The 13477-nt window shown below is 44.7% G+C and overlaps 1 protein-coding gene across 1 annotated transcript; it reads right to left on the bottom strand.

Annotated features, from left to right (window-relative positions):
- Nucleotides 1-114: 114 nt before the first annotated feature.
- LOC125232970 (probable cytochrome P450 6a13) lies at nucleotides 115-12900 on the bottom strand. Its single transcript, XM_048138828.1, has 9 exons — nucleotides 12636-12900; nucleotides 11743-11871; nucleotides 4942-5151; nucleotides 4366-4556; nucleotides 4086-4222; nucleotides 3380-3474; nucleotides 2526-2652; nucleotides 1315-1575; nucleotides 115-924 (listed from the first exon to the last, which is right to left on the bottom strand). The coding sequence occupies exons 3-9, from the start codon at nucleotides 5020-5022 to the stop codon at nucleotides 746-748; spliced, it is 1071 nt and encodes a 356-aa protein (XP_047994785.1). The 5' UTR covers nucleotides 5023-5151; nucleotides 11743-11871; nucleotides 12636-12900; the 3' UTR covers nucleotides 115-745.
- Nucleotides 12901-13477: the final 577 nt, after the last annotated feature.

The raw sequence follows: 13477 nt of genomic DNA, 5'->3' as shown, positions 1-13477 counted from the left end.
GACACATTAATCTATGTTTTATAAGCGCCTACTTTACATGTATGTGCATTAAAATGTTAATACAATGATAATAATAGTACCTACCTACCTTTAGTCTCAGCTTATCAACTTATTTCCACATCTACGTTACTTACTTGTTTACTAAGTAACAATGAAAGATAAAGCAGAAGGGATCTACGAATCTACATGACATGGTGGATTCGTGTGTAACTAATTCTGACACTACTAGCAAATAGGTTTTATATAAAATACCTATAACACTATCTAGAAGGACCTGCAGCCAAGAGTACACCTACCTACAATCATTGACGCTCAGTTAGTGACGGCAGTCCAAGTTGCGGAAACTTTCCAAAAAAATCTAAAATTTCTTGAAAAATTCACGATACTCACGAAAAATAAAGGGAATTTAAATTTGTGAAATGGAAATTAAGTTTCCGTCCATACAAAGTATGGAAAGTTTCCGAAGGTTTCCTATATAAAAATTTCAGAATTTTGGAAATTTTCCGTCGGCACATCAGTACGCTCAGTAGCGTATCGTAGTTATCTATATCCAAAGCTCTTCCGTATTAGTCCGCCAAATGAGTATAGTTTGCCAATCTTAGTACAACGTTGATGCTGTAGATCTAGATGCCAGCTACTTACGTAGGTACACAACAAAATAGGTAGAATCAAACATTATTCTTGTCTCTAAACGAACTGTATTTCTAATATTTCTATCTCGTATAATCTACATAAACACGTTCCGTTAAGATTTTCCAAGATCAATAGGTTCGAAGTGCAGTTCTGTGCCGCTCACAGGAGTGCTGATGAGGAAGACGCCGGGCTCGCAGGCCAAAGGGAAGCGCTTCCCGGCCGGTCGTATCTTGAAGCGGTCCAACAAGCTTATGATAGCAACTTTCACCTGCAACGCGCCAAGCCGGGGAGCTGGTGAGAAAATTATCAATTACTAGTGTGAAATGGATCTTCAAAAGTATTAGCATACCTGCCGATTTAGTCAAAGTCACAATGGCGAGCGAAAGCAACAGGCTCTGTCTCACGAATACGAAAGAGCAATAGAGACAGAGATAGCTTCAATACGATACAAAGCCTGACCGATTTGCAACTGTCTTAGCAGCGCCTTGTGCGGAAATAGGAGAGGCGTAGAGAGTATTGGTTGGTTCTTTTCTTTCCGAACAAAACTTTTCTACGGGAGTCAAAAATCTACAACTGTGGTACATATTGTGTTTGTTATCATGTCACCGTCATTTGTTATCGCCATCGTTTAACAGAAGGAAGGATTAAATGGGCCTGCTGAAGTTTTTTAAAGTCACCTACCCAAGCAACGCTTCGGTCCTTCGCCAAAAGGCAAGTACGTGTACTTAGGCCTCTTAGCTATCTCCTCCTCTGTAAACCGTTCCGGGTCGAACTTCTCAGGATCCGGATAATATGTAGAGTCCATGTGTATAGCCTGATTGGGTACAATGACCTGGGTTCCTTTGGATATTTTCAAGGGTTTCCCCGTGGGGAGAGTGATGATACAGTCGTTGGTGCATTCCCGAGATATCACAGGGACGGGGCAGCACATTCGTAAAGTTTCTGAAATTATGAGATGCGTAAGAGTAACTGGCTTTTAATGGGGTTGTCAAGTTGGCAATTGTCAATGATTTGCAATGATCTCGCCATACAAGCGGGCGGTTATACGACCATACGACCGGTTTCTGATATAGTGCGCCATGTTTTGTCTGGTAGTGATTGTGTTAAGACGCTGACAACACCCAATGGCCTTAACGCTAGCGTACACTGTCTATTCGTATGGGAGTAAGTGAGAGCGCGAAGTCACTAAAAGAGGGCGGCTAATAGGTACGAAAAGTGCTGAAAAATATTAAAATAAAATAGAAAGATGCGTTATTTGTGCAATATGTTTCGTTAGTGTTTTAGATATGTATATTTTTGTAATTGTAATTTTAATTAATGACGAACTCGAGACCGATCTTGCAATTTTTTTATATCGAGCCGATTTCATTAAATCGTGTATCGAGTACGGCTATGTTCGTTGAAATATAGTGAATAATAACATATAATTTACTTGCCTTACTAAAACTAACGCCGTGTCTTGCGTGGGCGACGGTCGCGCGACCGTCGCCATCGCATCGTCTACTTCCATATCGATAAGGTTTGATTTCGTAGGTATGCGTCGCATCGCCGTCGCGCGACCATCGCGCGACCGTCGCCCACGCAAGCCACGGCGTAACAGTTACAGTTTGTCTGCGCAAGTAACATCAATTTTGCGCAATTGGGTGTTGTCAGCCCCTTAAGTTCCGTTCCTCCAAGATTTGGTTTAAAGGGCTAGATAATCCAGGCCAAAATATCACACACGGTTTTTAAATAATTCTTCGGATAGAAAGAGGAGGCCAAGCTATGCTGTCGCCATCTGTAAAGTACTTCAACCGACAATTTAATCATTTGAGGCACTTGGGGGTTTGTATTTTATTGTAGAAGGTATTTAAATTAGAAGGGGAAGTATTAGAGATATATTTATTGCTTACCTGAAAGCACCTTCTCCAAATACTTCAAATTCTCTATGTCTTCTAATGAGTATTCCCCTTTGGCTTGAGATTTGAAATCAAAAATTTCCTTACGAAGTCTGTCTTGAACTTCAGGATGCCATGCAAGCTGAAAATATATGTTAATCCATGCTAATATTATAAATGGAAAAGTGTGTGTGTCTGTTTGTTTGTCCGTCTTTCACGGCAAAACGGAGCGTTGAATTGACTTGATTTTTTAAGTGGAGATAGTTGAAGGGATGGAGAGTGACATAGGCTACTTTTTGTCCCTTTCTAATGCGAGCGAAGCCGCGGGCAAAAGCTAGTAACACATACATGAGACGACTTAGGAAAACGTTAATATGTGTAAATAAGCAATATAAATTAGCTAAGCTGTTAATCAGGCATGACTAGGTATATGAATATTAACAAAGATTTGTTAATTACTTTAATTATAAGATAAAATACTTTTGCCTTGGTATGCTCAGCAGTGAGTGGGCGATAAAGGGCTGATATGATGATGATGATGATGATGATTTGCCTTGTATGGCAGCTACTCAATAAAATCCGTAAAGCTCGAGAACATGCTGCCAATTTGTAAGCCAAGTCACAAAATATTTTCAATCACAAAATAGCTTTTTTAGCGTCTTCCGAAGTATTTTAGGAGAATCACACTTCGTATGATGAATAAATCTAAATTTGCCAACCATCACACTCACAAAGACAATCACGACATGCTGTCAAGTCTCAAACTCAGGGTGCAATTTTTTCTTAGAATTTTAAGCGTGTACCCGACAAACGAACTCCCAGAGAGAACTTTTAGTACAGTCAAGCCATAGAACATTCAATAGACTCACAGCGAATAACGTGTTAACAACTGCATTGCTGCCGGTTTCGTACTGGTCCAGCATTATTGTGTACACTAGGCTACTTATGTAATGGTCGGTGAACACTGGAATGTGCAAGAGGTACATTTAAGGTTCCTAATAGTCAATCTAATCATATCGCGTAAACTTAACTTTAGTCTACTGACTATTTAGGTCAGGGGTCATTATTTCGTCATTAGGGGTCATGTAGTTCAAGCCGCTGGGCATACTACGTGTCATACGCCGGGCTGCATAGTACCAAAGACATATATAACTCCGTATAGACGGATAAAATCTAAGAAAAAAACGTACCTCAAAGCCATAGAGAAAAAGGTACGGTGGCCTAGATGGCGTTACACCTTTGGGGAACGCTCGATTAGATGGCTCTAATATTAAAATTTGACATTTTAACACTTATCAAGCTAACAATATGGGCCAAATTGTCAAAACTGAGGTTCAAAAGTTTTAAGCTTGTGTCGAGAGATGGCAGTCTATGCACTGTGATTACACATTGTACTTTGACAGTAACTCTCTATAATACTCTATCCTCTTTGATAGTACGAAACAGTACGGTGTTTTTAAAAACGCCAATCACTACTCGCTGACAGTCGCTATCAGCCGGAGGTCACGTGAGTTTCGAGTTGGTTTCGAGTGCCTTGTCTAAGGTGCCGATAATATCCACTGCGGTTCAACTTACCCTTTTCCGGGTCGTTTTCTCTCATGGAAACTGCAACTTGGTATAGATCGTTTCTTTTGTCACCAGTTGCTGTTCTCTCTTCAATCATCTTACGGGTGAGGTACAGAAGTTGCTCTTCAGATGTCGGAGAAGAGAACCTTTGAAATATAAAAGAAAGCAGTGTACCTAATGCCTAGCACTGTTTTCTGAATTTGACATTTTTTAAAGATTGTTGGAAAAAGAAATCGGTAGATTATAAAGATTAAAGCGTAGATTTTGTCCTTAGAGTTTGTGACATTACCTCATCTGGAATAACCAGCTCAGTCTAGGCCAAGCGGTTTGCAGAGCATCCTTAAGATTATCCTTTACGGTGGTCGCGAAGCAAACTTCTCTGGTTATCCTAACGAATAGGGAGTCGGGGTCCTCGAAAGAGTTGTTCACTACGCCACAGATGGCGTTTCCGAGTATGTCAGCGGTGAACTTTGTTGATATCTGTAAGTATAGCCGAAATCTCGAGTTGTTCTATCATTTACACATTACATAAAAAAATAGATGAGTAGGTATCGATGTGGCCAAATATTGAGCGTTAATTGATTAACCGAAGCGCGCAGGTCTACATTTTGACTCGGGCAAGACTATTTTAATTAGGCCAGACATACAAAACGAAAGCATTATCCCGACACACAACAGGTCGCAACCCTTTTAATTTTAGGAAAAGGTTCAACCCGTTCAACGAGATGTACATTTGATATAAAAGACTGGAGCTAAGCATCTACTTAGGACCAGCACGAATTCGCACTGACGAAGTAGGTATGTATTTTTTTAAGCTTAAGTTTCAGCTCACAAAACCACAAGTTCTAATCAAAAAGCCACATACATCTTTGACGTCCAACGCCTTAGCTCCACCGTCGCATTTCCTGGCGACATACTTGGCCATCTCGTCGCCAACAGCCGCCATGCGCGGCAGGTACCACTTGAGCTTGGCGACGGTGATGGCAGCCGTGGCGTGGCTGCGGACCGTCCTCCACTCCGCGTCACGGACGAAGAACGGGTTGGAACCCGCGAGGATATCGAACTTTCTGTCTATCTGTGGAATAAAGTAAAACCCTATTTCATTTGGTCCATAAATAAACAGACCAGAGATAAAAACGCTCAGTGAGGGTTCCGTAGTTTTCCGTATTTTTCTCAAAAACTACTGAACCTATTAAGTTCAAAACAATTTTCCTAGAAAGTCATTATAAAGTTCTACTTTTGTGATTTTTTTCATATTTTTTAAACATATGGTTCAAAAGTTAGAGGGGGGACGACTTTTTTTCCTTTGGAAGCGATTATTTCCGAAAATATTAATATTATCAAAAAACGATCTTAGACGTTGGGGTTTGAAAAAAAATATCAGCCCCCACTTTACATGTAGGGGGTACCCTAATAAAACATTTGTTTCCATTTTTTATTTTTGCACTTTGTTTGCGTGATTGATATACATATTGGTACCAAATTTCAGCTTTCTAGTGCTAACGGTTACTGAGATTATCCGCGGACGGACGGACGGACAGACAGACATGGCGAAACTATAAGGGTTCCTAGTTGACTACGGAACCCTAAAAATTGATTGAGGACACTAAAGATAGCATATACTTACACATGTTCAGACTCACTCATGACTTGCGTTACCATGTCACACTTTTCGTATGCCAAAGGAAAAGTAAGCTCTTTATTTACCCCCTTATTCAAAAACGTCCACTTAGATTATCAAGCCGATAAAGTTCGTTTGTCCCTTTCCGACGTATTGGTGTGATAGAGAGGGACAAACGAACTTTATCGGCTTGATAATTTTAGTGAACGTTTATGAATAAGGGGGTTAATATGTACTGTCACATTTGGCATGGCCCTCTGCTCAACCCCATTGTTGTCATGTGATGTGATGTAATAAATGGACGACCCCTTAGAGACTGCATGTCTGCTCCTCAACAAGGGAAGTTCAAGAGGGAATATACCTAATCCTACTATGATTTGCAGCTTTATACATACATACATACATACAATCACGCCTGTTTCCCCTAAAGGGGTAGGCAGAGCACATGAAACTGCTAAAGTTACAGTGCCACTATTTAGTTTAGTTCTTTAGTTTTGTGCAGCTTTATTATATAATTTAATTAATTAAATTGATATATATAAAAATTTTACCTTCCAATAAAATTTGTATTATTTTGCCTGGTATATCCGAGGTCTTTATAGAGAGAGTACGTCGTAGACGTCGCATCGGACCGATAGATGGCGCCATCGTTCGTTGTAAGTCGCTCCGGCGTCTCACCGCCGCGATGTTGGTAGTCCCGTTTTTCCCCACCTGCAACACAAGGCCCCCGCGCCCCGACTCGCCACCAGCCACCCTCATTGTTGAGGAGAAGTGCCGACGGTATATTAAGCCTACCAGGAAGGTCAGACCTCGGATATACCAGGCAAAATAATACAAATTTTATTGGAAGGTAAAATTTTTATATTATTTGTGCCGTTTGTATATCCGAGGTCTTTATAGAGACCTGTTTATTATCTCCTGGTGGCGAGTCAGCTGGCGCGCAAGCCTTTGGTAGCCCTATTGGCATGGCATAGCATAGAAGAATAAGTGAATCAGTTGAACCGATTTGACAGATGTATCAGTCGAAATAGCCTTCGATCCGCGAATATCTCGGTGCCAGAAACGCATAAAGAGATTTTCGTGATGACGTTTAGCTTTAGTCAGCGAATAGTTAGAGAAATGACATTATTATACATCGCAGATCAAAACCAAAAAAAAAAGATGTAGGCGAGGCTGACTTGAACAAGATACAAAAACCTTAGATACACTATTATTATTAACAGACACGTTATTTTATCAGGTTATAAACCCAATTTCAGACACAAAGTGTGGAAATTAACTGTAAAAGTAGTGTAACTATCTGTACTGTAACAGGGTAACGTAATTGATACTGCTTTTGTCAACCCTTCGTAAAAATTATCTAAATCAATATTAGCTTTGATATGACTATTTAAAGTCCAACGTCTTACGTCCATATCAAACACAGAAAAAGGTCATCACTCACGTGCCCAAGGGCTATTTGTTACAATACTGGTATTTTCGATCAGACTATTTCGCGTCAAGCGAGCGCGGTTGCAAGCGAGACTCCTGAACTCTGAATTTTAGTGAGGGCATTTGAGGATACCGATCGCTCGGTAAGACTAGCCTAGAAGATGAAAAGTACGAGCGCTGTCGATTGCTACTACACTGGACGGAGGTATCAGTCGATTTCTTTAAGTCAGTCATTGACTCTTAGGGTAATCCATTACCTAATCCAAAACCCGATGCGACGGATTTCTACTTCGTGCAATGAAGGTCGACAGAGTAGACTGAGAGGTGGAGACGTCAGTGTCGCATCGCTGGTGGTTGCTGAACACGTCGTGGTAGCAGGTCAAGGGGTGAATTTAACACCGCCACACATGCGCGCTTTAAGAGCGTAGGCGGAGCGCAATAATGGCGGTGCACCGCACTAACGCTGGCGTTGCGCCCAGTGGGCGCTAGCGGGAACGAACGAGCGCTGATAGCGAGCGCAACGCGCGCGGGACGCGAGCGGAATGCACGCGCATTCAGCGCGCTGATAGCGAAGCGGAATGCGCTTTATGTGTGGCGGAGGCTTAATACGTACCGTTGTACGGCGTAATGCAGGGCTCTCGCAGACGAAGAGGTACGATGACGGGCGAAGCAGAAGAAGGCGAGGTCACCGAAGGTCACTTACTTGGCTCCCAGGGGGTGCATACTGACCTCGTACGACAGTCTGTTGGAGTCAGCAGTTACTGTCGTAGTTACTCGTAACAGAAGAGATGTAGTCCTGCCATCGTACAGCATAACATAACATACAACTGAACTGTGCATAGCATATAGTGCTATGCGAACCTTAAGCCGGCTGCATGTCACTTCAGTCGCCAGCGCCACCGCCTGTTGAAGATTATTCTCCATCGGAAGAGCTTTACTTCGTACAATGTTCCGATTATTGAAGGTCTTATCGGGCTGCAGATGCAAGCAAAACAGGGGCGATTGGCCTACAGCTATCGGCAGCTGTACGAGGTAATGCTGGAAACTGCAGCGGTGCAACCTTCCTCTGTAGACCACGAAAGTTGTGAAATTTATGAAATCAGGTTCTACGATCGAATCAAGCACTATATTAATTGAGTATAGTCGAGCCAGATGATAACTACTGAAGTACTCCTGAGTTCCTGGCCCCTTTCGCTTTGAGCTGGAATCTGAAGTTCACTAAGGCGAAGCAGGTTTATTTTTCCCAATTTGTTTATTAGAGGCTCGGCGAATAAGTTAATCTCTCGAATGGACAGGGGGCGCCACAAGCCTCCGGGAAATCGTCGTGTACTTGGAACCCCCGCGGCCAGATTGCCGATCGGTTTTGGTGTCCGCCCGGTAAACAGACGCACGCTCAGGATGCAGGACGCTGGCTCGAATTCAGATCTGGACATTCTGAAAGGGATTTTTTTTTTTAATTCCGCAAACCTTTACGATGTCTTTGACCTACACAATGAGCGATGTACAGGAATCACAGGGTCTTCTCGCGAGGCGCCTCTCCGATTAGATAGCTCGCGAACATCGTCAGGACACCCTCGCAGCAGTGCGGCTCCTCGTCCGGTTATTGACGTCTTACCTCGTTCAACTATGGGTCTCCAAACCACGTTAGGACGTAGCATCTTAAGAATTTATCTGTTCTCACTTCGGCGACGGAGGAGTCCTTGGTCAAAATAGAGTGTAAATACAGTCGTACTTCACGGGAACTGGAAAGAGAAGAGTGGATACCATAGTGTACGGGATGTCAGCTGATAGCGGCGCCCGGCGTCACATTGGAGGGTAGTATCAGCCTGGTCAGCAACAGAGTCTGCAACGATACCGTAGCAGACGGAGTCTGGATAGTCGTGGTCGTGGCACCATTGTAGGGGAAGACAGTGTTCGCGGTGAGCGTGACATCTTAGGCGCGACGGGCGTTATCAGCGTGGCGGCTAGCAGCACCAAGGGCCCACATCAGCAATCTTACCAGCTTGTCACTGCAGCAGACGCTGTTATGTTCGGCGGTGAGATTGAGACGGCCGTCGTCAGCTCGAAAGGCGTCTCGATGCCCTGTCGCGTCGCGCAGTATCGTGCTCGGTGGCCCTCTCGAGGTCGCCGCCGTCAGCGCGGGAGGCACCGGCGCCAGCGTGGCAGTCAGCTACATCGGTGAACAGCATCAACAGAGTTCGCGGCGTCGTCACGGCAAACGCGGCAGGAAAATTAGCGACGCCTTCGCGGCAGCCGCAGTATTGCGCTCGGTGGCGCGATGAAGGTCGCCGCGTCTGCAATCTTACCTCGTGCGATCGAGGAGACATCAAGGCGCCAGCATGAGCGTGTCGGCCGACGACACCGGTGGAAAACTTCAAGTAGCTTGCGGCGTTGTCACGGCAGACGCAGCAGAAGGATTGCGACGCCTGTGCAGCGGTTAACAGTATTACGCTCCGCATCACCACTGAGGCGCCAGCATAAGCGTGGCGGCCAGCAATACTGGTGGACAGCTTCGGCAGGGTCGCGTCTCGCGTCGTTGTCACGGCATATGAACGCTCTACATCACCATCGAGGCGCCAGCATAAGCGTGGCGGCCAGCGATACTGGTGGACAGCTTCAGCAGGATCGCGGCGTTGTCACGGCAGATGAGCTCGCTGCATCACCATCGAGGCGCCAGCATAAGCGTGGCGGCCAGCGATACTGGTGGACAGCTACAGCAGGTGGACAGTCAGCAGGATCGCGGCGTTGTCACGGCAGACGAACGCTCTGCATCACCATCGAGGCGCCAGCATAAGCGTGGCGGCCAGCGATATTGGTGGACAGCTTCAGCAGGCTCGCGGCGTTGTCAAGGCAGACGCACGCTCTGCATCACCATCGAGGCGCCAGCATAAGCGTGGCGGCCAGCGATACTGGTGGACAGCTTCAGCAGGATCGCGGCGTTGTCACGGCAGACGAACGCTCTGCATCACCATCGAGGCGCCAGCATAAGCGTGGCGGCCAGCGATACTGGTGGACAGCTTCAGCAGGATCGCGGCGTTGTCACGGCAGACGAACGCTCTGCATCACCATCGAGGCGCCAGCATAAGCGTGGCGGCCAGCGATACTGGTGGACAGCTTCAGCAGGATCGCGGCGTTGTCACGGCAGACGAACGCTCTGCATCACCATCGAGGCGCCAGCATAAGCGTGGCGGCCAGCGATACTGGTGGACAGCTTCAGCAGGATCGCGGCGTTGTCACGGCAGACGAACGCTCTGCATCACCATCGAGGCGCCAGCATAAGCGTGGCGGCCAGCGATACTGGTGGACAGCTTCAGCAGGCTCGCGGCGTTGTGGCGGGGGCAGAAGGTGGCCGCGCTGGTAGCCTGCGTATTGACGACTGATCACTAACGGCACGGCGCTCGCGTCGGGGCAGCAGCAGACATACTTACAGCGTCGCACGCGACGCCTATGCGGCGGCCACAACGTTGTTCGGCGGCACCGCAGAGATGGCCATCGTTAACGAGGAGGCAACTTCTACGCAACCTCGGCGGCGCCGACGCGGCGGACAACACTGCCGCGGTCAGCGGCGCTATCGCAGCGCTACAGTAAGTTTCGGCGCCGACACGTGGCTTGGGGCCTCCGCACCGAATCGGAAACCGAACATATTCTTTCTAAAATAATATGAATCTGCTCACCCATTCGTCGGAGAAATTCAAACCTCCTTGAAGCGCGGTATTCCTCCACCGCGCCCGCCGCCGCCGCCGCCGCAGCCCGCAGGTCGCGCAGCACGCGGTCGCGAAGCACGTGGTCCCCGGAGCACGTGGTCCCCGGCGGAGCAACTTACCTACGTTACCGCTTATATTCTCGCGCGAAACTTTTAATACGCGGATAACACTTCCTACTTTAGTCTCGGAAATGCGAATAGTTTAAAAAGAAAACTGATTAACGGTAACGATTTTTGCAGCATGGAACTTTCTTACAAAAAAGTGGGTAGAATCATAAAGCACCGCTCGTTCATTTCTATAGTGAGAACCCCGAAAGACGAATAATGATCGCTAGCGAGGCATAAAGAATTGACGGATGAAATTGAAAAATTTCATAATTCCGAAACGTTATAAGCCACTTTTTAAATAAAAACACGAATAACTCTGGTTTGACCAGAAATAACAAGGAAATAGAAACTAAAAGATTAATTTCGAGACACCATGCTGTAAAAATGTTCGAACGGAATACGCGACAACCGGTCACTTCGGCGTTCGACGAAACAATGAGGGTGGCTGGTGGCGAGTCGGGGCGCGGGGGGCCTTGTGTTGCAGGTGGGGAAAAACGGGACTACCAACATCGCGGCGGTGAGACGCCGGAGCGACTTACAACGAACGATGGCGCCATCTATCGGTCCGATGCGACGTCTACGACGTACTCTCTCTATAAAGACCTCGGATATACAAACGGCACAAATAATATATACTTACGATGAAGCCATTAGAAGCGAACTCCGGGGGACTCACTACCACGATACCGCAGTATAGGACAGCGTACGTTTGTTAGAAGAGTTATTACTGGTCTTATACTGTGACGATACGATGGTCACATCGTTGAACAATGTTGAGTCGGTGTAGTCGATGTTGTACTCACGAAAAATCCGTTAGTAGCGAAGTTAGAGAACTCTGTGATGAGGATCGTCTTGGCCAACTCCGGGTCCCTCACGAGCAGCCCCGGCGTGTGCAGCTTGAAGTACCCCACGGCCGGCGCCCGGGGAACTCACTGCCACCACGATATTATTATTCACTTTTAAATATCATTTTCCCCTCACTAGCTCGGAAACACGTGTTTTGTGTTTTGTTCTTTAATACCAGCGGGTAAAAACGCATTTTATCCACTAGTGGGTAAAGTAATTTGACCTTGAATAAAGTCAAATTAACTGTTTTAAAATTGATAAAAGTAGGTGAATCTAGTAATAAAGATGATTTACCACCTGTGGAACTACTGGAAGCAGTGATAAACGCATTTTTTGCGTTGTAGTTTCCTCGCTATAGTGATGGGAAAAGTTTTGTGTTACACTCGGGTGCAAATATGTTTTACTTCTCGTGTGTTAAAAAACTCGCAAGTTCAGGATTCTATTCTCGAACCACTCGCTTCGCTCGTGGTTCAACTATAGAATCCTTTCGCTTGCTCGTTTTTCAATTCCACACTCGGCGTTAAAATACAACTTTGCCCCCTTGTATAACAAATAACTATTATTTCGCATATAGAAGTACATAATTGCGCCAAAATACGGATTAACTAGACAATTTGCTTTTGTATTTATGTCCGGATTCTCCTCTACAGGTCGCAATTCTCAAACGATTCTCGTGATTTTTATTGACCTTATGATATGTTTTTTTCATCAGCCAATGACTTTAGCAGCAATAGCGTTAACGGAGATTAAAACTGGTAATGATGAATAGCGGTCTGGTAGAGCTAAGATGAGCGATACAATACCACTTAGTTCTTTAAGGAACTTATATATACATTTAAAAAGAACTTACTTATACATTTCATGGGCCACCGTCTTCACATGTTTTTCTTGGAACAGAATGGGTTTATAATGTCCATAGAACCAATGGCGACCTGACGCCGTAGGAACTCCGCGAATCTTCCAGTAATCTAATACGTTCACTACAAACTTGTAAACTAGTAAAATAAGTCCGAGACACGCTAATAAAATCCACATTTTGACAAAGGTATAAATGAGGCAATCGAAAATTGGGATAAAATGAGATCTTCTTTTTGAGAACGAGAAGAGTGTCACAATTGGCGACAGCGCTGAAAATAGTAAGTATTTCAAGTGCATAATTGAAGAATGTAAGATAATAAAGACGCTTAGACTTTATGGCTTAGTTATGTTATGTTATGCAAATAAGATAAGTTTTCACGCACTGGATATAATGCAACTGATTAGCGTAAAGTTTGTATTGTACTACTTTTGGACGTTATCTTCGTTTACTTTGAGATTTGAAATTTAACAGCATTATCAAAGCCTAAAAAGTGAAGGTTATTGCAGGCTAGTAATTACATGGATGATATTTTTTATTATAGCATATTATATGTAATGGTCTGTAAATCATGAAATAACAAAATAGGCGCTGAAATGGATGAATATATTTATATTAATTTTGGGTATTTTGAATGGTATAGAACATATATACCATAGATCAAGCAAACGTATCTACTTAGCGTGTAAATCAGTGAAATAGTTGTCCGTCTTTAATAGTAGGCGCTCAAAAGAAGTCAATCAAAACATAAAAAATGCCTCGTTTGATATTCAATTGCAACAACACAAAAATTATGAACAATCAAGAGCCTGAGACATATTTAAAATTACAGGCAA

The sequence above is a fragment of the Leguminivora glycinivorella genome, chromosome 13, assembly GCF_023078275.1.
Source record: "Leguminivora glycinivorella isolate SPB_JAAS2020 chromosome 13, LegGlyc_1.1, whole genome shotgun sequence".
Taxonomy (NCBI): domain Eukaryota; kingdom Metazoa; phylum Arthropoda; class Insecta; order Lepidoptera; family Tortricidae; genus Leguminivora; species Leguminivora glycinivorella.
Note: the sequence above shows the minus strand (reverse complement) of the source record. Positions and strands in the feature narration are given on the sequence as shown.